Source organism: Aulostomus chinensis, chromosome 17 (assembly GCF_037954235.1).
Source record: "Aulostomus chinensis isolate RoL2024-O1b breed Wild chromosome 17, RoL_Achi_v1.0, whole genome shotgun sequence".
Classification (NCBI taxonomy): domain Eukaryota; kingdom Metazoa; phylum Chordata; class Actinopteri; order Syngnathiformes; family Aulostomidae; genus Aulostomus; species Aulostomus chinensis.
The window spans coordinates 25,900,784-25,927,062 of record NC_141336.1 but is presented as its reverse complement, the minus strand read 5'-3'; the positions used below and the strand labels follow the sequence as shown (position 1 = coordinate 25,927,062).

At 48.3% G+C, this 26,279-nt stretch overlaps 2 protein-coding genes and 2 long non-coding RNA genes across 6 annotated transcripts in view; 2 read left to right on the top strand and 2 right to left on the bottom strand.

Annotated features, from left to right (window-relative positions):
- The first annotated feature begins 412 nt into the window (after positions 1 to 412).
- Positions 413 to 16,950, top strand: sertad4 (SERTA domain containing 4). 2 transcript variants are annotated; one of them, XM_086181742.1, is made up of 4 exons: positions 413 to 735; positions 14,437 to 14,606; positions 15,326 to 15,447; positions 15,850 to 16,950. In XM_086181742.1, exons 1-4 carry the CDS (start codon positions 713 to 715, stop codon positions 16,708 to 16,710), a joined length of 1,176 nt encoding a protein of 391 aa, XP_086037868.1. In that variant the 5' UTR covers positions 413 to 712; the 3' UTR covers positions 16,711 to 16,950. The 2 variants fall into 2 exon arrangements, with proteins under 2 accessions (XP_086037868.1, XP_086037869.1); XM_086181743.1 differs by lacking the exon at positions 413 to 735 and adding an exon at positions 2,100 to 2,242 and having other exon boundaries at positions 15,850 to 16,948.
- Positions 920 to 3,651, bottom strand: LOC147246942 (uncharacterized). The gene is made up of 4 exons (XR_015109654.1): positions 3,473 to 3,651; positions 2,590 to 2,660; positions 1,248 to 1,362; positions 920 to 1,112 (listed from the first exon to the last, which is right to left on the bottom strand). It is a non-coding gene; the product is annotated as an uncharacterized LOC147246942 (long non-coding RNA).
- LOC147246936 (calpain-1 catalytic subunit-like) overlaps positions 2,128 to 26,279 on the top strand; it is a 62,753-nt gene continuing 38,601 nt past the window's right edge. Inside the window, exon 1 of the mRNA XM_086181754.1 lies at positions 2,128 to 2,242. The gene's annotated coding sequence lies outside the window, so the exon portion shown is untranslated. The remainder of the gene's footprint in view (positions 2,243 to 26,279) is intronic.
- On the bottom strand, positions 17,721 to 24,521 carry LOC147246940 (uncharacterized). 2 transcript variants are annotated; one of them, XR_015109655.1, is made up of 4 exons: positions 24,415 to 24,521; positions 21,551 to 23,062; positions 19,482 to 20,232; positions 17,721 to 19,213 (listed from the first exon to the last, which is right to left on the bottom strand). It is a non-coding gene; the product is annotated as an uncharacterized LOC147246940 (long non-coding RNA). The 2 variants fall into 2 exon arrangements; XR_015109656.1 differs by having other exon boundaries at positions 19,482 to 19,572.

The following is a 26,279-nucleotide window of genomic DNA, read 5'->3' as shown; positions in this document are numbered from 1 at the left end:
CCACCATGGCTGGGAATATTTTTTCCTAAGAAAACCGTAGGAACTGAGAGACGCGGGGCTCCCGCCTGTCCTCAGGTGAGCAGCAGGCCTCCCGGCCGCGGCTGCGCTTCGCGAACTTGACGCCTTCAAGCTGTGAAAGGGAAGGTGAGGGAGCAGGTGGAGGAGTCGCTGCTCTGCTGGGACTCGCTCACCTGCTAACACCGACATGTTTGGTGCAGGCAGAGGGAGAAGAAGATCACAAATATATGGTTTTTAGCAATTATCTCTTCTCTCCAGCACATTCCTGAACTGAACGCTTCGGGGGAGAAAAGCTGGAAAATCAGATTCAGTGGCGGCGGCTGAATCAAAGGGGAAATGCATAACAGATGAGGGACTCGCCCCCCCCCCCCCCCCCCTTTGTCGGTCACATCCCTGCAGAGCAACACAACCATCTGAAAAAGTGTCGGGACGCCTTCCAGGGCCCTCGGAAATACGACAACCGCGCATCGAAATGAAATGATGCAAAACTGATGAATGAATGTGTTGGTGAGCGGATTGGACACAGGGATGACGTAGACTGAGAGCCAACCTGACCAACCTTTTGATGTTTAATCAGCTGATGTAGAGACGTTAGGACAAGCGAAGTGAGGCTTTAAGCCAAATAAAATCACCTGATGGCAGCAGGTCAGCAGCGGTTCCTCCTCCTGGTGCTGGGGAACGACATCGGCTTCAGATGTTGGAGAGAGAACGCACCAGGTACGTGCATCCATGTATGTATACGTAAACACGTGGAAAAACCGGATTTCAAGCATCCGAATACCTTGTGTTTGTGAGGGAGCAGGATTAAAGAAGCAAAGATGATTGATTCCTTCCTTTTCCTGAGTTCATTATAATTAACTGCGGTTTTACAATCCAGAAACAAACAAATTTAATTACACAGTTTACTTACAGCTTTTATTTTCTTTGCAAATTTGCAGTCATAAATTTTTCCAGATCTGTGACCTTCAATGTTGAGACTTCAACCATCATGAATTGGTTTGTTGGTGATCTCCAAGGTGTTCGTTACTGGTAGTCTTGTTTGAGGCCTTCAGGGTGCTTTCACAGGTGTGACCTCAGGTTACCTCCTGTATTGGCTAGTAAGAGAAGTCATGTGACCACAAATTAAGGAAGTGCACTTCACATTTCTGAGTCCATCTCAGAATGAAGCACATGGAACGAACCCAGTAAATGTACCGTGTTTTTCAAGTTCTCAGTTCTCTGCATCTTACCTTAAATACGCTCATCAAAGGGTCTGAACCTCTGTGTGAATCGGCTTCTGCACGTGGCGACAAGATGAGCTATGAAACATCTGGAGGAGTTCTGCTGCACACGCAGATATCATTTCTGTAGTTGAGACAAAGATTTCAGATTGGAATTTACTTTTTTAAAAAAGTTCAATACGTTTTCAACCAGTGGACACTGTAATTACTACTAAAAAAGTTAGTATTCTTAAGTTTGTATTTGTGATTGTGTCCAAATAAACCTGTTGTTTCTTTAATCGGTATTGCAGTGTTGTGTTACTCAGAGAGGAAGGCAGAGTTTTGACTGGCCAGCTTCCTGAACCGCGACTGGACCCTCGTGTAGTAAAAATCAAGGTGGTTCATCTTACCCCACTCTCCCCTAGTGTGCGTGTGTGTGTGCGTGGGGGGGGGGGGGGGCGCAAACACGAGCGTCAACACGCCACAGCTGAGAGAATGAGTCACAGACGGACAGGCTGCTGAGGTGGTGATAAAAATTCCGAGCGGCCTTGAACGCCGCAGCGGTGGTTGACCGGGGGATGGAGCTGCGGCGCCGCTGTTGTTTTCTCCGCCACACGTTCTGGAGCCACCGAGCCGTTACCACGTCAGCTATCCGGGACCACGTCCACGACGCGGGGACGCGCCGTGGACTGACCGCCACCGACACCACTCACGCGAGCCTCCTCTGAGAAACGGAACACGACTCCACCTTGGCCCCGGCGCGTGGCGGCGGCGGGGGGGGGGAGATGCTCGCGCGGGCAGGGAGAGCAGCGAGAGAAAGGCGCGCGCTTAGTGTTTAAAACAAGCGGCTAATTAACGAGCAATTACCGGCGGGACGCTGTTGTAAGGGCTGAGTCAGAACCAGGAGCCGGTTCCTGTGAAGGGTTCCTCTCTTCTCCGGTCGGACCGACGCACGTCCGTGGATTCCCGTGGCTGCTCGGAAGCAAGTGTGGAGCCCAAGACGAGGTCAGACGCGGGCGGAACAGGTAAGCGAACACGGCGGGGTAAAGTTGAGTTATTTGGCAGCAAAAGTTGGTCCCATATGCTTCAAGTGTGGGTGTTGGGATAGAGACCATTTTGGGTACAGACACCAACCTGTGGTCCAGTCCAGACTTCCGATCCTGGTACTAATGTCTGTGTGTGTGTGTGTGTCTGTGTGTGTGTGTGTGTGTGTGTGTGGGGGGGGGGGGGGGTCATCTCTGAGGATTTTTTTTTTAGTTCAGGTTAGTAGCTGCACATTCCGTGTGTGGTGTGTGTGTGTGTGTGTGTGTGTGTGTGTGTGTGTGTGTGTGCGTGTGTTTGGCTCCCTCCTGACTGGAGCCCGTAACTTCACCTTGGTTCCAGGGGTTCCAGGGTTCCATCAAGGCGCCAACTGCTCTCGTGTATTTCAGCTTGTTGTTCCATCTGGAAGCCAAAGGAACAATGGCAGTAAAACCATGACGGTAACACGGCCGCAGCAGCCTGGCGGGGAGGTGATTCTACTACACAGGTTATTTTTAGTTCGCTACGTTATTGGATGTAAACCTGCGGTGGATCTGAGCGGAGTTGATGGCGCAGGATTAATGGGAATCAGGTCAGTCAATCGCCGGCTGCGGGGACGTGACACAGGCCGGCCGGTCGCATTACGCAGGCTGACATAAGCAGCCACACTCCTGGCCTCCGTCCAGACTCACTTCATTATGTTGTGGGGACTCACTCTGCTCTTGGCTGCAAGTCCCAGCGGTTGGCTGGAATACTGCTGCCTTTTGATGGGGGGGGGGGTCTGCTGTAATTATGCCAGTGATGTCACTGCTTTCTTAGACTTAAAGGTGCACTTCCTAGCTTTGAAGGCAAGCCAGCGCAGAACTCCGAGCCTCCTCTCTGCCCGGCAACATCTTTTGACAGCTTTTGTCTGCAGTTGGAACATCTGTAATTCACTCCCCAGTCACATGACCCTGCAGTAGACACCCGTGTTTATTGGCTGCGATCGGCGTCGACGAGAACACAAAACCTCGGTGAACGTGGTCATTTGCGGCTGCCTCCCCGCACATACTTGTTTCCATAAAGGGATCCTGATGCGCATTTGCCTTTAATGGAAACAGCCTTTTTTCAGCCAAAACCCCAACTTCACCGAAGAGTTCTGACACTTTCTTGAGGTGGTTTCTTTTTCTGAAGAGGAGAAAATGTTCCAATACAGTGGGAGGAATAAACTCAGCTGTAGTCCAGCGTCCACTCACGTGACTGCACGGCCGTTTCCGCCGTCCTCTTCCTGGTTGTTGTCAAACTTTGTCTTCGTCTCTGGAGAAACGCCAACCTGTCCGACACCAGCTGGCACCAGAGAACTGGTCCGACTGGTCCCACTGACAGTCCCTCCTCCAGACCCCCCCACAGTACCTGGGAAACGTCTGGAGACCAGAACAACGAGCCCACATGTTGTGTTCCGGGTTTTCTTCTTCTACGCTGTCAATGTTGCCTACACCGCCACCTGCTGACGGAAGTAGGCACTTCGTAACCTGCTTGATGGAACCAGCTGGAATTCACATTCATCTTTGCTGCATTGCTGCAATATTGTTTGACGTTATTTGGAAACGGGGCTCCAGGCTCAAAGCCCCACCTTCAGCAGTTGGCATGGAGGAATGGAAGCTTCCCTCCTCGCTTGTACGACTTCTTGTCATCTGAGACACAAATTCAGCCGTCCGTGTTCAAGCGGCGACGCTCCAACATTGGTCGGTGTTGGGTTTGAAAAAATGACACAGTAAATGCTTCTTTTTTTGGGGGGTGAAATATGACTTTCATGTGTTTTGTTGTCAGAGCAACAAATAAACATCTGTATTATTGGTGTTTTTCGTGAGCGACTGGCTGACTGGTAAAACGTTTGGATGCGCTTCACCTCAACTCAGGTCGGCAATATCCGGAGTCATTCACCAGGAATTCCACCTTTGCTATTTGTTTCCCTCGGAGGGAAAACTGGGCTGTATGGAATACAGCGAGGCACATACCGGGGAGGAACATCCTGCTCAGATTAAAGTCCTAGATCAGAGGAGAGAGAGGCTGTAACAAGAGGAAACATGGTGGACAGATTCCTGGCATCAGGCTGGTGGAAGTGTACTGCCAGATTCCATCTCTTTGCTGGCTGTCAAAGCCTTTATCAAAAGCTCTCACTGCGATTGCCCTCCTCCACTTCTGTTGTGGCACTATCAATCTTTCTCTCAGCAGACTGCTCCGCTCATTAAGGATGTGGCCCGGTAGGTAGCCTGCAGCCCCCCTAGCCATTCATCTCTCTCAGCAGGATGCGGAGACTCACATCTGGAGCAGCATTTCAAATCAAGGCTCTTAGCAGACGTGCAGTGTGCGCTGAAGGAGAGTCGATACATTTTTAAAGTCTGCCTTTCAGCAGACGCGGTGCCAAGCATAACATTAACACTACTTGAAGTATGCTGCGCATACACAAGCCTTCAGTGGCTTGTAATTGGCACAAGACAGGCAGGCGTAGTAGGTAGTGTGTGTTACCAGACAAAGGAAAGACAAACACGTCAGTAGCATGTGAATGATGATGAGATGTTTCCATCGATGCATTTTGACCTATTTGGAGGTTTGGCATGAGAAAAGCTCGCTGGAAACGATGAACTTGGAAATAAACTCCCCTTTTTTCTCAAAAACACACAAAACACACTTTCTCTAGGTGTTTGTTTTGGGGTGGATTTTTGTTGCGTTTTTCTGTGTAAACCCAAACAAAATGAGTAAATTCACATTTCCTTTTTTTTGCAACACATTTTCAAAGTTGTTCGACAATGACATGGACACACAACTGTTGTTGACAAGGTGATGTTGGCTTCACAGCTCAGTCCCTTTATCCCTCTCTATCGCATCTGTTTTGTGTAGAAAGTCTCAGTCAGGACCAGTGTGTGTGTGTGTGTGTGTGTGTGTGTGTGTGTGTGTGTGTATTAAGATTGAGTGTGTGTGCATGCGTGACTTGAAGGGTGTAGCTCCAGACTGCCCTCAGGCTATAATTTCCCATCATGAATATGTCTTTGTGCTCCAGATAGAAACACGACGAAGGTGGACAGCTTCACTGGCAGGACGTACTTTTGTTGAGCAATTATTTATCCGTCTTTGCTGCGCTCGTCTGAGGACGCCGTCTTCCTGGAAACGGCCTCTTAAAAAGTATTTTCCCAAAGATTTCTGTCTGTATGTGGCTTTAATGATCACGCACCAGATAATAAAATTTGTTTATCACTTGTTATAAGTGGTAACATGTGTGTACTCATCTCTGCTTTCAGACCCGTTTTAGCTGACCCGCTACACATGTACGCACCACACACACACACACACACACACACACACACACAAATACAAATGCTGGCAGGCCGAGCCAATGTTAGCTTGTGTTTATCATGTTTAGAGTCAGACCAGTAGATCGAGACCCTCCTCTCCTCTCTGGTGCATCACGGAGCTCCAGACATCTCGTCATTTTCAACTGTTTTTTCACAGTGAATGTTAAACACCCCAACACACACACACACACTCACACTCACACACAGAGCTCGTGTTCATAGCAGCTAAGCGAACTAGCAGCCAGCTGTATGGTGCAGGTCTGGAGGAGCGAAGGGGGTCTACCTGCTGGTCTGGATCTGAACATGATGGAGTAGAGGAGGAGTTCCCAGAGAGGAGGCGTGTTCCTGTGGTGTTGTACTCCACAGCTGCCATTACAAATGTTTTTCTTTTTAAAATGATTTCAAGTGTTTATTTGTCAAATAACATCCTGTTGCTTGTGCTGTCTTAGTGCTTAAATGCCATCTTCTTCAGAGCGAACTTTGACCACCTACATCCAATAGCAACCTGTTTTAGGATGTTAATTTAAGGCGCACGCTACGCCCCCGGGGCCGCGCCCCCTGGTCTCTGCCGTACCCTTCCTCTCACAGCCACAACAAGCCATCCCCAGAAAGTCCATGAAGCAGCCCTCTGTCACAACACATGTGTCACCGCTCAGCAAGAAGAATGCTGGGTGAAACCCTGAGGGTCCTGAACCCAGCTTAGTCACGCCACCGCAGCCACAACGGCCCTCCACCAACTGCTCGCTGCTCTGATGCCTCCTGACAGGCTGCAAGCTGGCACAAACACTTCCTTCAGTTCAACCAAATACAGAAAACAAGCTGCAAATATAAAAGCCCCCCTGTATGGACTGTAGTAAGCAGAATAATCTGCCAGTGCGGTAAACAATATATACTTTGTAGGCATCTTAAAACAACCACTTGAAGAGAAGCCTCTCAGCAAGATAAAGCAGCTAGTTTTTAAGTGTAATGAGATTTATTTTGACTCACTTAAACGTATCTGGCGAGCAGTGTGTTTTGCAGTGTACCAGCAGAAGCGTGGACGAGAAGATAAGGCAGCGTCTTTGTCCAACAGAAGAATAACAGCAGTTTGTGTGACGGCACCATGACCCTGAAAAAATTACCTGCAGTAGCAAAGTCAGCAGAAAATCTATGAATGCTTTTTTCTTAAAAATTGTACTTTGAAAGTTCAGGTGGAGGTTTGGCCTACATGTGACCCACATCTGCTCTCGCCTCAGTTCTCGTGTGGCCCCCATGTGGTTTTGAGTAACGGTGCAGCTTCAAGGTGGGTTCGCCCGTCTAAACTCAACCCAGCCACAGGTTCACCACCAGGCTCACTGAGCCACGAGCAAAGACGGCTCAAAGACAAATCATTAATTTACCCCTGGTGTGTAATTTTACCTTAATTCTGATCTGGAATGGAGACTGTTGGCACAAGAAGAGTCGCAATCTAAAGTTGAGTAAACGGCATAAAGGAAATGCTGCCAAACTGTGTCTAACTGACCAAGTTGAACCAGTCATCAATCAACCATCACGTCCAGCCGCCCTCGACATCCTGTTCTCTGTTGTCTTCACTCCTGCTTAGTCGAGAGGAAACTGACGGAGAGCCATCCTCTGTTCTGATGGCTCCCCCCAGCAGCAGGACCAGAGCCTGACCCGCTGCCACTGAGCAGCTCCGGTCCGGGTCACCTCCATGGTGGTAATGGTACCATGTAGTGAGTGTTTGGTGATCCCGTACAGGCCCTCGGGTTCAGGTGTGTACACATGGTAGTCGAATCTGCCCGGGGGGGTATTGTTCATTTGAACATGCGTAGTTGGTGGCGTGGGTCCACGCTGCTGCTGCTACGGTGAAGGAGAGTTTGATGTGATGAGACCTGTTGTCGTCACGCTCTCTCCACCCACATGCCAACCAGCGTATTGAGAGGATGTAGTTTCACTGGAGGTTCTGGAGCTGCCCAGTAACATGGATAGAGCAGCAGTAGCGGCGGATCAGCGTATGTTGTGATGAAAGTGCTTCATGATGACCCGTCTAGAGTTTCTCATGGCAGCTGCATGTCAGGTGATGTCTCGGTCAAACGTTTACCTGCTGGTTGCTTTATTTTACACATTAAACTGAAGATCTGCCCACTTTTGGCAGGTTTTAATGTCAGGACCCTTTGATTGACTAAACATTAAATTTAGGAAGGCCGTAAACATCCGGCAGAACAGTGAGAGTAATGACGTGAGTGGAAGAGCCAGCAGAGTCAGGAGAAGTGCAGGGAAGCAGTGACAGCAGCTCTCAAGTCCTCCAGCAAGACTGAGAGTTCTGCCACGAGATCAGACGGCTCTGAGGAAGCTCTCTGTCAAGGCAACCGCAGGCAGCTGTTTCAGGGCGACCGCCACCAGTCCTCTCGTTGGGGAGACGAAGCACCAACACACACTTGAACACGCTCAGCTTTACTCTTCCACCATAGAACTGGTCCCTGGTCCCCATGAGAACGAGGGGTCCTGATGAGTGTTCATCAGAGGAGCAATGATCCTGCACACCCGGGCTCTAGATGCAAAGAATTATGGTGTTCCACTCAAGATATTTCCGCTGGAAAAAAAGGCCACAGCTGGAACTTCTGTCTTCCTCCTCCACTGCTTCATCCCAGCCTCTCGCTGAATCTCAGTGGTTTGCTTTTGCTCCTTTGTCTCTGAGGTTAGGTATCAAAACCATCTCTCTCTCTCTCTCTCTCTCTCTCTCTCTCTCTCTCTCTCTCTCTCTCTCTCTCTCTTTCTCTCTCTCTCTCTCTCTCTCTCACACTCACGGATACATACCAATGGTTCATTAAAGTGTCAGTATGGCTGTGCACATTCTTACTATGTAAGTTGCTGGTGTTACACACACACACACACACACAACTAATCTGCACCCTCCCACATGAACACTGATTTTCCTGGGAAGTTCAAATGAGCTGAGCAAGTATTTGCTCTGAGAGCCAACATGTTGTATAACAGTGGTGAGCTCAGTAGTGAGAGCCGTGTTGGTGAGGCTGTTAGCAGGGTGGCGTCTTGTCAGTGTTTGAGTGTGTGTTTGGGTGAATGTGTTGTAACTCACTACACACGTATGACTACAGATGTGTGATTGGATTTATGGTCATAATAATGATAGTCCAGCAGAGGTGAAGTGCATCAAACATGGATGATCCCAGTGTTTGTGCTGCCACAAACCCAAGAGGATGGTGTCTTCTGTAAGCAGCCCTTCGCCTTCAGATGGTGTTTCTGGTTCCTGTGAGGTGCTGTGGGTCTCAGCAGACAGGTAGACGTCAGAAGAACACCTGGACAGAACAGATGTCCACAGCAGCAAGGGGGAGGGGTAACCAGTCAATGAGATGGGATCAGGAAACTGTGATCTGAATCTTTTAATATCAAGACACTCACACCACAGACACGGGGGGAGCAGGGGGTCAGGTTTAACTCTTGGACTGTAATCACAATTGTGTGTGTGTGTGTGTGTGTGTGTCCTCTGTGTTAGTCTGCCTGTAATTTGTGTTCTTAATGTACAAACACATTTATAGTTATAGACTCCAGCATGACAAAATCTAACCATCATGCTCATGTCCTCTGCTGTGTCCCCTGCTCACAATTTATATGCCTGATTCTTTGCAGTTAATAAGACATGACACGTGTGTGTGTGTGTGTGTGTGAGAGAGAGAGAGAGAGTACTGTGAGGACCCTCTGGGGTGGACTGGGATCTATTTTGATGTGAAAACCACAGACATGAACTCTATTCACTGCTATCTGTTCCCCTTAGGCTCGGAAACACTTAGCAAAACTCTGGCCAAAAGAACAGGGAGTAAACATTTAACACACACACACACACACACACACACACTGATACTGCTTAGTGTAATACACATGTTGAATCGATTAGCATATTTGTGGCTGCAGAGAAAAAGACTGAGAGATCACTAAGTTTATTAGAGGCATGCTTTCTCCCCCAGAATTAGGGAACAAATGAACTCTTCCCCAGGATGCATCTTTGATCAAAGGTGGAGGGAGAGCCACTTAGTGCAACGTTTAAAAGCACCACAATTGAGGAAATGGAGATAACAAGCAGTTAAGAAAATGTTTCCCTCCAACTTTCACTTTCCAAACCTGCCCCTGATACTGCTCCGAGGTCACATTCATGGTGTAGTTGAAGTTGAGCCGTTAAATCCAGGAGAAGGAGCAGAGCTAAAGCTCTTGTGCCTCTGTCCTGGAGACCACTGCAGCTGTTTACTGGTCATCCGACTCATTCCAGTTGACGTGATTCCTCAGGAACACCTCCAGGGAATTTCTGCACATTTGACACAGGCATGAACTGATGCGGTGGTCAAGGGTCACTGTGACGCCTGTTACTCTGGAATTTATGCACAAATGATCACGGCTGCGCATTAAAGTTGATACAGCAGTGTATTACAATATTCTTTCACAATACCCATCAGTACCTTCCAGATACTAATATAAAATAGATTATATCGTCTTGCAGTATATTGTGATGAAATCCAGTGGGGACCCATGTATGGAATGGCTGCACAGTTCGGATGTTCACCAGTGGTTCACGAACCTGCAACTTTGCAAATAAAATCAGAACAAAGTGGAACAGAAACTGTGAATGAAAACGTTTTGACGCTCTGTGTCTGTTATTATCAATATTAATATGATGTAGGTTTTATTAGACCACCCCTGGTGGTACCTGGCGACACTTTGAAGGAGTTAGTTCTGTTTCCATGTACGTGACTGGCTCTTCCTGCGTAAAATGTACTTTTTGGTAGAAGTATTGTTTTAAGCTGAGATTTGTAAATTAGCTTTGTGAAGCCCAGAGCAGCTCCAGTGTTGGGGCTCTGTTGTTCTATTATTCTAGAAATGTAATTTATTTTTTAGGAGGAACCAGAACCTTGCCGAGCCGGTACTCCTGCTAGCAGCGACTGCTAGCATTAGCCTGCCTGGTCGCTAGCTGCAGCAGCTCCGTGTTTCTCTGAGTTGGTGCTGACTGTGACCCTTTCCTTCCATTCCATTATAAACTGCAGATCTCAGGTATAGCATTGTAACCGGAGAACAGTCACATGGTTTGTTTTAATGTTGTTCTCCTTCAGAGAGAACGAGAGCGCCGACGCACCAATGGATTTTTGTTGATGTTTTTTAAGCCAAACTATTGACCATTTGAGTCCATGCCGACTCTTGATGGATGCTTCGGTATCTCTGACTGACATGGGCCCGCTCAACATTCCCTTCCAAATATTTCAGGACACCAAAAACTCTGTGTGTGTGTGTGTGTGTGTGTGCGTGTGTGTGTGCGTGTGTCAGTGCTGGAGGGAGGGAGTCAATCACAACAGCAGAAATCATCCCTGCGGGTGATCTGTCTCCACTCATGACAAGGCTCCCCAAGGCACTTATCTTTCCTTCCCCGACTCATTCCATCCCTCCCTCCCTGTCTGAGCCCTCCCTCATCTCCCATCCTCTATTCTCTGTTACTCTCCCTCCCTCCCACAGTTTGTCTCGTGTCCTGGCACTGCAATTAACTTCTCATCATCAAAGGGCGTAATGAAAAAGAAGGCAAGATAGTGAGTCAGACAGAGGTAGAGAAGCTGTAAGAGAGGGAAGATAAGAGGGATGAAGCCAGGAGGAGTGTGACTGAACAGAGGTGAAACACACACGCACACACTTCTACACATGCACAGGTTCTTTTTCCCCTCAAATACACACTGTTAAACACAATCTCACAGCCTGCACTCGCTCTCGATCATCTCACATTCCTGAGAGATGCAGACAGAAAGGGAGAAAGAGAGGGATGATATCCCCCCAGGAGATTTTTCTCTCCTTGTTCCACGTTTTTATTGCTCAACCCTCCATTTCTCTTTTCCTCTTTTACAGACATACACACACACACACTTGTTCACACTGTCTACCCTCCTCCTCCTCCTCCTTCTCTTTGAAGAACAAGAAGTATTGCTGTACATGTAGGGAAGCTGCTCCGTCTGTATGCTCATTGTTTTTTTCCACCCCCCTGGTTCAGTGAGCTGTCAACTGTGACCGCTGTTGAAAGGATGTCAGCGAGAGAGAGAGAGAGAGAGAGAGAGAGACCGGGGATGAAAGGGACTGTAAAGGCGGGAGGGGAATGTCAAGATGGAGGTCCCTACGGAGGGCAGAGGGAGTGATGGCGTGCTTGTTTCTTTGTGCCCAAGCAAATGCAGCAACAGCAGCGGTGAGGGGAAGTGATGGAGAGGAAAATAGCTGAGGGTAAAACAGCAGCACCGGGGGAAACGAGCAGGGCCAAAGCTGCTAATTAACTATGGCACTCGCGCTCAATAGCAGTGACATAATTGGCCCTAGTCGGTGGTCCTTGGTGGGGGACCCCTCAGTAGTGGAATCCAGCTCACACAAGCACAGTTTGACAGTTTTAAAATGTAATGTCATAATACTGCTCAGTGGATTATCACCCAACTGCTGTCTTAAAGTGATACCTCACACACAAAGTGTGTTGAGGCTCTCAAGTACTCACTAGTAGGAGTCTTGAGTTCACTAAGATGTTATTTACCAACTGCATTACTTAGTAAATCCAGAATGTAGAAAGAGCCAGCCACGTATATTTAGCCCGACTACGACCTTGTGAGTTTTTAAAACTGTCCAAAAACGTCCGTTTGCCAACTCTCCAGGTCGTCTGGTGTCGTCCAGGTCTTCTTAATCCAGACAGCTGATCAGGGATCCAGTAACACTAAAAACAGACAAATGAACGCGACTGATTTGGTGCTAACATGAACAAGCGTTAACCAGCTGCCGCGTTCACTTGAACCGCTCGCTCGTCTGCACTCGTCCACAGCAGCACAGAACCAGAAGTTCTATTGAGTTTGTTTTTACCCGACAGTTACGATTAAGCTGGCTGGCTCTTTCTCCACTCTGGAGTCACCAAGAAGTAATTCAGGTGCTGCTTGCCATAAAACCTAAACTGTCATGGTAAATACACTGATTAGCAACATTGCAAACAGAAGTATTGAATGTTGTTATTTGCGCGGGGGAGTGAGATCCGCTCACAGCAGACGCGTGGAGCCTGAACACACTGGTGAGAGCTGACCACATCAGCACGGACCTGCAACCAGGATTCATGGAGGGTTTGTGCTCATCAGTGAGGGTGAGATGGGATATAAGTTTTACATTCTTGGATCTGTGCAGCCGCCACAGTGATTAGGGCTTCCTACTAGCCTCTCTTTGTTTCAAGCAAATCTGCTAAAGGCTGAGAAAATGTAAATGTTGTGTATAATCCATTCTTCCCAGGAGCGAGATGTGTAGGTTGGTGCCTGTAGGTGTGTCTGATCAGAGAGTAAAACAAGCGCTTGCAAACAGCGCAGAGAACTCAAACTATTTAGCTGAGCAAAGTGAGGAGCCTATTCAAAGGGATATTGTAATCAGCGCCCGCAACAGGGGTAAAGATGGTGTCGCCTCAGTTAGTTCTGTGGAGGAGGGGTGAGGAAGTCCAGCTGCTGAGGCCTGAAACAGCTGGCTTTGCTTTCTGAACGACGGGAAGGAATCGCTGCTGGTCACGTGTGTGTGTGTGTGTGTGTGTGTGTGTGTGTGTGTGTGTGTGTGTGTGTGTGTGTGTGGAGAATAACACCAACGGCGCTGTGAATAAGCTCCCGCACAAATGACGTTCTACACAAGCTGCTACAAGTTGCATGTCTGTCGCATCCAAAACAATGCAAAGATCCCATGGCTACAGGAGCAGTTTAGCCGGGGCTCCGCCCGCAGCCTTCTTGCTGGGGGGCCACAGTGAGGACCACTGCTCCACCGTGTTGTCCTCATTTCTGATTCAAGATCGTTTTTTCTCAGAAATATTTCCGGTACAACAGTAAAAGGCAAATACTCCAGTTAACTTGAACGCGTTAACTAGAAAACAAGTGGTGTGATTCGATGACGCCAGCTAACAAAGGTTTTGTTCATGTTTCCACCTGAAACGTTCTGTCTGGCTACGTGAAGAGCAGCACTCTTGCTGCATGTCGGTGTCGCAGAAAGATATCAAAAGATCAATGTATTAGGAATGCTGTTGTTTTAAGCGAGTAGATTTAGTTGATTTTAATTAGAGGATTTTTTTTAACACAGCCCTAAAAATGCACCCCACCAGAGTCAATTTGCGTGCACACAGGACTTCAACTGGGTTTGTCAGTCCAGTTGTTTCGGTGCAGACTCCAGCGTTTGATCCCACTGAGCTTCAAAGGAAGGTGTGAGAGCTTCCCTCCAGGTGAGAGAGAAATGCTCTCCATGCTGGCTCCATCTTATTCCTGTTCAACATGAGGTGAAGTGGTTTCAAGTCTTTTGTCTGGAAGCAGAAAATAGATGAACTAAAATCAAACGCTCGGCAGGCCCGCCTCTGCCAGGCTGCTCGCTGAACCGACCGACCGTCGCAGCACACCAGGCTGCTGGCACAGCTTCCCTGTGTGGATCCGTTTCACCGAACAAATTGGTGTCAAACATCTCACCAACTCTGACTACCAACCAATCAATAGGGAATTCATGGTGTGAGTGGGCGTGACTTCTCCATCTGTGTCCTACTTGTTACAGTACCACGCGTGTCACGGAGCTGGCAACCATCTGCCAATTTGTAGTTTTCACCATTATTGCTGTTCGGATTCGTCATGCTGGCTGCACAGCGGCTGGCGACTCCTCCACACAACACGCGTGCATTTGCCATGAAAAAGCATCTTGTTAACATTTAGCACATCATTAGGAAAGCATATGTTGAGATTTTTTAAAATGATGCATTAAAAAAGATCAAAACTAATTTCCAAATTGGTATTGAATCATTAATAACATGTTTTAATTGGATTTACAGCTGACGGAGGGACGACACACGAACATTCTGCTGTGTTTTTCAGAGCTGAATCAGAGAGAGAGATGACCCTCGTCTTGTCCATGAATCCTTTCCTGGATCCAGAGGGAGACCCTCCACTCTCGTACCAGCCCATATGGGAATCGGAGCATTGCACCAAGACCTGCCTGTCAAATCCAGCCCCACCATGCAGCACTGAGGAGCAGTTTACACAGGGTACACACACCCACTCGTGTCCTAGCAGCCATGACGCTGCTCCTCTAAACTCACTTCTCTTTGAAGGCTGAAGAATGGTTTCATGGCTGCGTGTACTTTTGAAACTTGGTCTGTTTTACAGCTCAAATTTTATAAATGATGTGTTTCTCATTCAGATTTATTAGAGATGCATAATATTGGATTTCAGGCTAATATTGTACCCTATTGTACAATAATGTACTATAATATATGGTGTCAACCAATTCGGCTGATAGCTGATGTACAACAATGTCAGTATCATTGTATAAAAGCAAGTTGATATATTTACTTGTAAACATCGTGAATGACAAAAACTCTGTTATTTCAAACCCTAAACTCCGTGTTGACCAGAGAGAGAGAGTCGAGCATCGGTCATCAGATGAAACTGATATTTTTAGAAATGACCAACATCTGCTGATAGCCTCACACCTGCATCACCAGGTGTTACAGGTGTGAGGCTCTTCAGTCTGAACACGACTCAGTGCGTTGATTGAAATGGTGATCAAACGCTAACATTAGCTTGACAGCAGCAGACAACCGGCAGTTTGTGCTTATGTCAGTTTGATCGTTGACCTTCCCGGCAGACAACCATCCTGCTGCTGCCATGACGACCTGCTGCGGGAGTGCAGCTCCAGTTTTAGCTGGTGGACAGTTGGTCAGACGATCAGGATCAGAACTGAAGCCGTGTTCTCTGTCCGCAGGCACCCCCTGCAGGCGCGTCCCTGCTCACGTGTCAATGTCCAGGATTGCGTACTTCAAGAGGAAGTTTGTTGATGATGATGATGATGATGCTCCCTTCAGTATCAGAACGTACTGCCAGACGGTAAGAAGTGATTACCTGTGCAGGGTTTTTGAAACTTTGCTTCACGGTTCAACAAGAGACTCTGGGGTTTGATTTTGGTGAACTTTAGTAAGATGTTTCAACACTGGGAAGCTGGGAAAGGCTTCCAATGAAGTCGTTGTAGATCACATGACACCAGTGTGAATTCATGACTGCTGTCGTTCACTGGTGCACAGAGAGGAAGAGGAAGATGAAGATCACTTATGAAGGGCGCCAGTGTAGCTGGATGGAAGTGTTTTGGATGAGCTTGTAGTTCTTAAAGATATTTCATGGGTTTGCAGCTCTTTGACTAACCGGTAAAACCCTGTAAACTTGTTAGACGAACCTGTTTCCTGCTAAGCAGCTGACTTGCTTCCACACCTCTGATGACATATTGCCCTGCAGGTGGCGCCAGTTTTGGAGGAGCGAGCTCATGTGCTGCGTCTCTCCCTGGAGAAGATGCGCTTCATCGACGACCCTGAGGCCTTTCTGCGGCGTTCCGTCCTGGTTAACAACCTTCTCCGGCGTCTGCGAGCTGAGATTCTGCTCCAGAGCTCCGACTGGTGCTTCCCTTCCAACCCTGTGATCACCACCGTCCTTCCACCCAGCACAAACTCCTCCCACCAGGTGCTCCACCGAGCTGTACCCACCCAGATCTGCTTAGCTCCCCAAGCTGGACCTCCCTTCCGGAAGCGCTTCAGAATGGTGCGTGCTGGACAGGGGGAGCTACGGCCCGACTGCGCCCAGACGTGCTGCTGCATCTACGCGGCAGCAGCTGCAGGTCACTACCTCCACCTCCCGTTCTCCATGTACGACGGAGCGCTCTCAACCTGCCCGTCCACGCCACACTCATCCTCCTTCTTTCAGCTGGCTGGCCATAGTAAATTAGGTCTGACAGTCGCCATAGAGGAGCACGATGATGAGGATGATGATGCAGAAGAGGAGGATGAAAATGAAGAAGAGGAAGAGGAGGAGGAAGAAGATGATGATGATGATGAAAGAAGAAAAGCAGGACCTTCTATTGAACTGATTAAGGACAAGTCAAACCAGAAAAGTAGGACTAGGAACATGCTGGGCCATACAAGGACAGAGGACAGCTGCCTGACTGAGAGAGTGGAGGAGGAGGAGGAGGAGGAGGAGGAGGGAGAGCAGGACGAGGAAGAGGAGGAGGAGCGAGCTGTCAGACATTGTCAGTGGGAATCGGGTGCCACAGAAGGAGATCTCCACAAGGTTCACTTCTGGCACCGAAGGGGTCACAGACAATGAGTCCCTCTGTCAGTCTGAGGCTGTTAGAATGAAAACATAACGATGACATCAGCTATCATGAAAGCTTCATTATAGTAAACCCAAACTGAACTGACTTCATATGAACACGCCTCCTCTCTGGGAAATCCTCCTCTACTCCATCATATTTAGATCCAGACCAGCAGGTAGACCCCCTTCTCTCCTCCAGACCTGCACCAGACAGCTGGCTGCTTGTTGGCTTAGCTACTATGAAAGCTATCAGTGGGGGGGGGGGGGGGGGTAGACTTTCCTGCTGAAGGCTCTTCACCTGCCTTAATATCAGGAGGGTTGTGGTAACCTTGGTGATGAATACCAGTTTAGCATGAGGAGATGTTGTAGTGGTAGAATCAGACACGTAGCCGGAACTACTTTCCTGACTGGGAGCAGTGATTTGACGCAGCACCTCCAAAGCTCCACTGGAACTTGGGTCAACAGAACCAAAGGTTTGTTGAGGACTAGAAGAGCGACTGCTGCTACTGATGATGATGAGGAGGAGGATTCCTGCTGGACACACCAGCATCCTGGACCTGAGCTAGCTGATGCTAACACTTCCACCCACTACCAGCCATTGGGCTAAGCTAACTAGCCTGGACCTGAGCTAGCTGATGCTAACACTTCCACCCACTACCAGCCATTGGGCTAAGCTAACTTGCATCCTGGACCTGAGCTAGCTGATGCTAACACTTCCACCCACTACCAGCCATTGGGCTAAGCTAACTAGCCTGGACCTGAGCTAGCTGATGCTAACATTTCCACCCACTACCAGCCATTGGGCTAAGCTAACTCGCAGCCTGGACCTGAGCTAGCTGATGCTAACACTTCCCATCCACTACCAGCCATTGGGCTAAGCTAACTAGCCTGGACCTGAGCTAGCTGATGCTGACACTTCCACCCACTACCAGCCATTGTGCTAAGCTAACTAGCAGCCAGCTGTCTGGTGCAGGTCTTGAGGAAGTCTCTACCTGCTGGTCTGGATCATAACATGAGGGACATTGATGGGATTTCCTAAAAACTTGGCGTGTTCCTGTAATGATGGAATACTTCAGGATGGCGCTCAGATTCAGTCGTCTTCTGTCAGACAGAAAGAGTCAAATCCAGTCATGGCCGTTGGCTCCAGCCCTCAGACAATAATAAAGACACACATGTTGGAATCTTAGATCCTGAAGGTGAAGTGAAGCTGTTGCACTGTCTCCAAGACCATCGTCAGTCCCACGTCAGAGACCCACAGGGCTCTGATTAGACCTTAAATTGGTCAACGGTCTTGTTTCAGGACCCTAAACGAGCCTATGAGATGAAGGGTGTGAATTTGGAGGTGTGTGCTTCTGTATGTGTGTGAAAAAGATGATGTAGCATTTTTAAACTTGAGTTTAAGCTGTTTCTTTCTTCTTAAACGGGGCTCACACATAATGATGTGTGCCTTGACTTTGGCGCTGTCTCAGGCAATGGCGAGCGACTGCACGAGTGGCACCACCATCTTTATCCTTTATATGATTTCAAGAGATAACAATCATAAACTTTGGAATATATGACATCACAATTCCAAGTGCCTTAGTGTTTTTACAGATACATGTATGTTGCGTGTCCATGTGATTGTTCTTGTCCCTAAGTAGCTCTCCTGAATGACTGGGTTTGGTTCAGACGTGACAGGTGACTCTGAAGTGTTCGAAGGTTTGAGTTGAAGAGAACGTAGCCTACGCACCCACATGTGTTCTGTTTGTTTGTACTAAAACATGCATGTTTGTTAGCACTTCCTGTATTGACCACACACAAACACAAGACAACTGTGAAGAACTGTTGTGGCGTGGAACCGGTGCTGAGGACCTCGATATCATTAGTCAGACCAACGGAGGCTCTGTAGGCTTGTTGTTCTGCCCCTTGACTCCGCCTGTCTTTGACCATGTGATTGAGTCTCCGATGTGGATAATCGGCTCACCAGAGAACCGTTACAGCAATACACTATTGATCTCATGTTGGTTGAATGGACCGAGAAGTTTCAGCACCATGACACCAGTATAACCAGTAGAAGTTTAACACGCAGGCACCTGCCTCCGTCTCCTGGCTCCCTCGTGTTCTGGTCTTAATTCACGCCTCCAGGCCCGTTAATCCACAAGTCCACTCCGAAGTTTGTCAGTTCCCAGTAGAAACCTGTCACCTACGATGTGTTCGTGCAGCTGCTCCTCCAGTCACGTTGTCGCTTGCAGAGTTCAGGCGGACAGTTGGCTCGCTCACACACGCTAGCGCGCTACGTCTGACTGTTCTGTAAGTCTTGGTTTGGGATGGGAATTGATAAGATTTATGTCAGAGGTGTGACTGATACTACTTCCTGGTCCAGTTCTGTATGGATTCTTGATCAGCTCGGTGTGGTAAAATCAAGGTGCAGGTCGGAACGGTGTAACGGTTCTTCCCAGGCCCAAACTCTGCCCCTCCGCCATGTTTGGTGAAAAAGCAGCCTCGTCATTTTTTGAGTAGTATTGCTGATGGACACCTGAAATGTAACGTGTAAGAAGATAAATCCCGTTTGAGTCAATCACAGTGGAGAGCTTCAGCGTCATACATGTGGAGTTACATGCTAACACACGTGATTTCATGACTTTTCAGAAGATGAACAGTCAGCCTTTTCTGTCGGCCTTTGTAGCATTAATGACGAGTGTCTCCTGAAGCTACCCAAGGCCATCGTCTAGGTTACAGAGTATTATTAGCTGTTTGTTAAAACACACTCACACACACGGACGAGCTCTGAGACCATTAATCACCTAGCAGACGAACCAATCAAGGGCAGGTACGACGGTCAACCCTCTGATCCCTCCGTCTTCTGTCAGCCTGCTGAAGATTCAGGTCCTGAAACTGATGACAAAGGAGTCCCTGACTGCTGATGTGTTCTGTAGTTCTGTCACCGCTCACTTGGAGGGTTCCGATGGTTCTGATGTACAAACCAGAGCGTCTGCTCATGGATGAGTGGAGCAGCCTGTTTCATTTCATCTCTCTGAATCCTAAATGATCAAATCATGTGACTATCAGTGGGTTTTTAAAAAAAAAATTTGATAAAGCAATACTTGTTTCTGAGACGTGTAACTGTCTGTTATTAAAAACTGAAGAGCAAATCCGCTCTGATAATTTTACGTGATGTTTTGTGACAAGTGTAAAGATCAGTAAAAGACATGTTCCAAACAAACATGGCCTCCATTCCTTCTTGAACATTTCAACCTGCAGCTCAGATACAGCAGTAGTGTGTGTGTGTGTTAGAGAGAGAGAGAAAGTGTGTGTGTGTGTTAGAGAGAGAGAGAAAGTGTGTGTGTGTGTTAGAGAGAGAGAAAGTGTGTGTCTGCTCTTCAGTGGAGTGAAGGACTGCAGCTTATTGCTTGCCAAACGTCTCAGGTGTCAGTTTGCTGCTTGTAAATCTTGACACTACAGTCGCCTCCACTGCTGCACTCGCTGTCATATCTGCTGTCCCTGTGATCGTCATACTCCCATAAAACACACACACACACACACACACACAATCGCCTGCAACAGAGAGACAACACAAGGGCCAGTTTCAAGACAAACTCACTTGTGACTGTGAGGAGATACTTCACCTCTAAAGTGTATTTTTCCTTCCTACTCCACCAGAAGTACTCAGCTCACTGAGGTGTTTCTCCCTCCTCCATCACTTCTTAGTGACTCCAGAATGCAGGAAGAACCAGCCACGTATATTTAGCTTGAAGCTAACAGAGACTGATGCTAACAGCAGCTAAACTGTTTGCTAATTACAGTAAACTGGATTAAGAAGACGTGGACGCTTGCAGACGGACGTTTCTGGTCAGTTCAGCTTAACAACTCAGGCTGGCAAAGGACCAACACATTAATATATGAATCACTTCTTGGTACCCAGTGGATCTTTTCATTGTGACCTCAGAGATCACCAGACTGACACAACCAGTTAAACCAGTTCAGAGTCATCAACATGTTGCATCAGATGTGTTTCATGCCTCCTTCTGATTGGCTGATGTGTAGCCCCTCCCTCACTGACTCCGTCAATCCAGTGAGGCTCTCTGAAGAACCATGTTGGTTCTCTTGGAACCATGTTGGTTCTCTCAGGAACCATGTTGGCCCTCTGGGGAACCATGTTGGCCCTCTGGGGAACCATGTTGGTTCTCTCAGGAACCATGTTGGTTCTCTCAGGAACCATGTTGGCGCTCTGGGGAACCATGTTGGTTCTCTCAGGAACCATGTTGGCGCTCTGGGGAACCATATTGGTTCTCTCAGGAACCATGTTGGCGCTCTGGGGAACCATGTTGATTTTTAAAGACGAGCTTGTTGTGTTCTGACTGTTGTGGCGTCACGATGAACTTGTGCGTGCCAACAGTCCTACAAAGACACTTCTGGGGTGAAGAGTCATTTTAATGCGGTGTAACTCAGGCGGCGGCGACACAGCAGCGGCGTCTGCGGACTTTTGTGGACTCTACAGGCTCCTTTGATCCGTTGATGGAGCTCAGCACGCGTGCCCTCATTACTGGGTTCCTCCAACACTGAGCAGGTTTCATGTGATGCTACTGCAGCCTGCTTGAAAGCAGTCATGTACGTGTGTGTGTGTGTGCGTGTGTGTGAATGGTGAGGTTAAATCACAGGTCCTGACAGCTCTGTTGCGAGGTGACGGTGGAGGATCATCTATTCTGCTGCAGGCATGTTCGTCTCTGCTGCTTCTTCACAGCCTCACCATCTTCGTTCACGTCATTTTTATTTGACTGATTGTAACAGAAATGTCTCACCAACACAAGACACAACAAACAAGACACACGAGGTAGACTTGAACAGAGACAAATGTTCTTATTTGAACCGGTACCTGTCGAGCCGCTGCTCCAAATGATCATTTGAGTCCCATCGTTCCACACAGATTCAGGAGAGTCATCAAGTGCTGCTGTGGTCTCCTGAGCAGACGCTGCTGAACTGCTTCGCCTCCCTCGTTCTCGTCTCCCACCTCAGAGTTTTGCCCAGCCGAGCCTCGCGGACACATTTTTCAGACAAGAAGCCAAACACACGAGGAACAAAAATTCAGATTTTCATTGTGAGCCCAGACCTGCATCTTCCCATCACCCATGAAGGATATTGACAACTTTGTGTGTGCGTGCATGCGTGCGTGAGACTAACCAAATTAAACACACACACACACACACACACACACACACACACACACACACACACACACACACACACACACACACACATAAACCAGGCAAGTGCTGAGGAGAGGGGAGCTGTCATTTGTCAACAAAGAACTTTGGCAGCTCACCGTTGCCATGGGAACTGTCTGTTGCCGAGGACTGGTTTTGCATCACAAGGTCCTCAAATTGGCATTAAAGGCTCGGAGGTCCCCTCCTCCATCGCCCTCTCCTCCGCCTCTCAGCTGCAGACATATTGTCAGGGTTGTTTTCCATCAACTGACAGAATTCCTGTTTTATTCCAGGATCCAGGAGTCTCATTAGACGCGAACACACACACACACACACACACACACACACACACACACACACACACACACACACACACACACACACACACACACACACACACACACTCTACTGGCTGTTTCACTGATAACAAGTAATAAAACTCCAGTTGTGCAGCAATGGTTTTCCCTCTGCGAGTTTTTACAGATGATTATTGGTGAACGTTCATCCAGCAGCTGAAGCACAACAAGTCGATCCCGGCAGGATCAGAGGGATCAGAGGGATCCAGCTTACATAACCGCTGTCTCCATCCAGCAGAACCCGGCTGTTAGGCTCAGATTAACAATCCCATCGTCTTCTGAGAGCAGCTAACGGGGCCAGCTTATGCTAACCTAGCATTCCTCGCTATTGGCCGGCAGCCAGAGGTCAACAGTTAGGTCAACAAGTTGTTGTCTTTGTGCAGGCAAAATGTCCACAGATTAAAGGTGGAGACCTCCATCCTCGCCTCAGTGATGCTTCAGATGTGCAGCAGTGGCAGGATCCCATCCCACTGCCGTCATTACTCGCTAAACTAAAGGTGAGAACGTTTGTGGCGTTTATCGTCTCCTCCCATCATCAGGAGTCTCTCTGATCCGATGCAGCAGCTTGCTGAGGGAGCGAGAGGTCTGAAGACTGACAGGAGACATTCACACGTCCCGGGACCAGTGTCCCTGCTCCGGCGTGTCCTGACACATACGAGGGAAGGAGCGGTGTTGGGGGAGGGGAGACGACGGCCCGAGACCATCCACTACACCTCCTTCTTCTTCTTTTACCCGCAACGACGCCACGATCCCCTGGGATCCTCCCCGGTCCTCCGTCCTATTTCCTCCAGATGTGTCCCTTCTCTGCACCGCGTCTCTTTGAGCTGACTGTGATACAGAACACATAGAACAGGAAGGAACCACGGAATTATGACAGAGATCTGCTAACCTCCATGTGATACTGTTGCTACCAACATATTTCACTTCAGACTTTCAAATGTCAACATTTTTTTTCTCGTTTCCGTCTTCATCCGTCAGTCGAGGCGAGCCAAGTCATCTGGGCCTGATTACAGCCCCTCCTGCTCTCTCAGCTCGTAGTCGTCCAAAGACCCATTAAACCCGGAGGCTCAGCGACTGTTTGGTGCTGCACAGAAACGTGTTGCAACCAGGCTGCGAACAGCAGCGAGTCCCGGCACTCCTCACAGGTTGGCATCCTCACATGGACGGCAGGCGGAGGGATGCCGACATCCTGTAGTCACAACTCATTTAGCCTGTAGCCGATGTTGCCGCTAGCAGCAGCAGAAACAAATCTATATCATATTTACAGTTTGTAAGTACTGAAAAACACACATAAACAAAGTGAATTTCCTGAATTTGACACATGAAGGTGCTGATCGGACTCCGAAAATAAGAAAATCATGTATGTCGTCCACTTTTCTTCATATTTGCACGCCGACGTGCTCACAAACGCCACGGTTACTGGCCACGTTCCCATAAAAGGTCAGGGATGTTTTAAGTGCATTTAAGAAATGGCGCCCAAAGATGAATGTGAATTCCAGCTGGTTCCATCAAGCAGGTTACGAAGTGCCTACTTCCGTCAGCAGGTGGCGGTGTAGGCGTCATTAACAGACAGCGTAGAAGAAGAAAACCCGGAACACAACAGGTTTGTTTTTTGTTTTTTTTTCCGAAACACAACAGGTGGGCTCGTTGTTCTGGTCTCCAGACGTTTCCCAGGTACTGCAGGGGGGGTCTGGAGGAGGGAGTGTCAGTGGGACCAGTCGGACCAGTTCTCTGGTGCCAGCTAGTGTCGGACAGGTTGGTGTTTCTCCAGAGACGAAGACAAAGTTTGACAACAACCAGGAAGAGGACGGCGGAAACGGCCGGGCAGTCACGTGAGTGGAAGCTTTACTACGTCAGAGTTTATTTGGTGTTTCAATTTCCTGTTTTACACATTTAGTTAAAAACCTCATCACCTGAAAAGTTTTTTGCGTGTGAATTCGAGTTCGTTTTGCGCATCATGCTGCTCCCTTCATGCTAACAAGCTGGCATGTCGGACAGCCACGCGCACGCTAGCATGCTAGCAGAGTTGACTTCTGCTGGCTCGGTCAGCCCAGACAGTGAGTAGGAAAGGCCATGAACTGCACCAAATCAAACGAGATACCTGCTGAAATCACAAACTCCAAAACTGTAGTAATATGTAGTAATATTACTGCTATTTTTAAAGAAACATGTTACAATACCTCATTGCTGCATTCATGTAATAGATTACTCCTAACTGCTCTATACCAGTGGTGGAGACGGCCATCAAGCACTCAGACGGGAAGTGCGGGGAGGAATAAACACACAGTGTGTGCGCGCGTGTGTGTGTGTGTGTGTGTGCTGTAGAAGTGATTCAGAGGACCGTCTGAGTCACGTGTTTAATAGGAGGAATCACATCAGACAGACAAATCTGACTGTGTTTGCACTGGTCTGGGTGATCGTCATGGCAACAGATGATCTGTGGGTGTGAAATGTTTACACTGCCTGTGAAAAACCTTTTATGGACGTTTCAGCTGAAGAGCAGCTGAGGAGGTTGAACACGTAACTGTTGGTTTCAAGGTCAGACTTGCCCTCAGGTGTGTTTGATGGCTTCTGAGACATCATTGTGTGTGTGTGTGTGTGTGTGTGTGTGTGTGTGTGTGTGTGTGTGTGTGTGTGAGACAGAGAGTGACTATTCTCTTAACTTTGTTGCATGTGACGCACCGTGGGCTGCATTCTGTGTATCAGATTATAATTATTGTAATAATTATTATTTATGATAATAATAAGTTGAGTGAGCTCAGGAGCTCCGGCAGCAGCCGGCCGGCGCTGTGACGCCTCGTGGCTCTGAGTGAAGGATTCCCCAAACCCTCCCAACAGCTAAAACTGTGGAAAACTTGAGTGTCTGCAGGACAAGACCTGTCTGCCTGTGTGTGTGTGTGTGTGTGTGTGTGTGTGTGTGTGTGTGTGTGTGTGTGTTTGATGGGAGGGCGCAGGTTGTACTCGACTGTATTCCATCAGGAGAACTCACCATGTGGCTGCAGTTAAAGGGAATGAGTGTAGATTCACTTGTGTATAGAAATGGATACCCCTGCCCCCCCACACCACCACACAAACACACACACACACACACACACACACACACACACACACACACACACACCTCCACCACCCCATGTGGGTAAACCCTTTACTGCTCTCTTTGGAACCCACAAAGCCTCTAAACAATAGCTGCAGTGTACTCGGGACAGTCAGTGAACTAACCGTGGCGAGAGCTCGTGCGCGTGTGTGTGTGTGAGAGAAAGTGACATCTTTATGTTCACGTCTACAAACGTGCACGTTGGTTTTGCGTGTGTGGCGTTTCTCAGCAAACTGAAGACACATTCTTGGAGCGGTGGGCGGCCCAGAGGAAGCAGAGGGGCTTTCATATGTGTGACGACTTCGCTGTTTAACTTGGAGAGCGTGACTGTTATTTCTGTGTGGAGCTGAACCGGCGCTGGAGGACCCTTGTTCCTGGGGAGGACCCGGACCTCACACACCTCACATTTGTAGAGTCTAACTGTAGAAAAACAAACTAGAGGGTTGTTGTAATGAGGCCTGAGCGTCCAAGCAGCTGCTGACGTGCCCGCCGTTGCTGACGCGCTCGGCGTGTCTTTGCATTCTAACATTACTCTTATTGGTATTTTCCTGCTCTCGTTGCGTCATACATCAGTAAGATGTCCAGCCTGTTGAAGGCTTATAAGACACAGGTGCTTTGAAAGATGGAGCTGGAACATTGTGCGTCTGAGGAATTAGGAGCCTGCATCAACCGCAGATCTACTTTCAGACAAGGAACCGTGGAGTCGTTGCCTTGGAGACGAGGGAGCCGAACGCTCCGCTCAGTTGTGGGATTTAGGACTCCTCCTCTGAGTTTGCTATAGTTTAATAACGTGATCTACCATTTTATTACCAAATATCTACATCTGCTTGTTTAATCGTCTCAGCCAAGGTCATGTGACCGCTGGGGTCGGTCTACTAAACGTGGCCGTGTTCCTTTTTAGGTGCATGGACACTGTATTTGTGCTCATAGTTTGAGGGAAAATGTGAA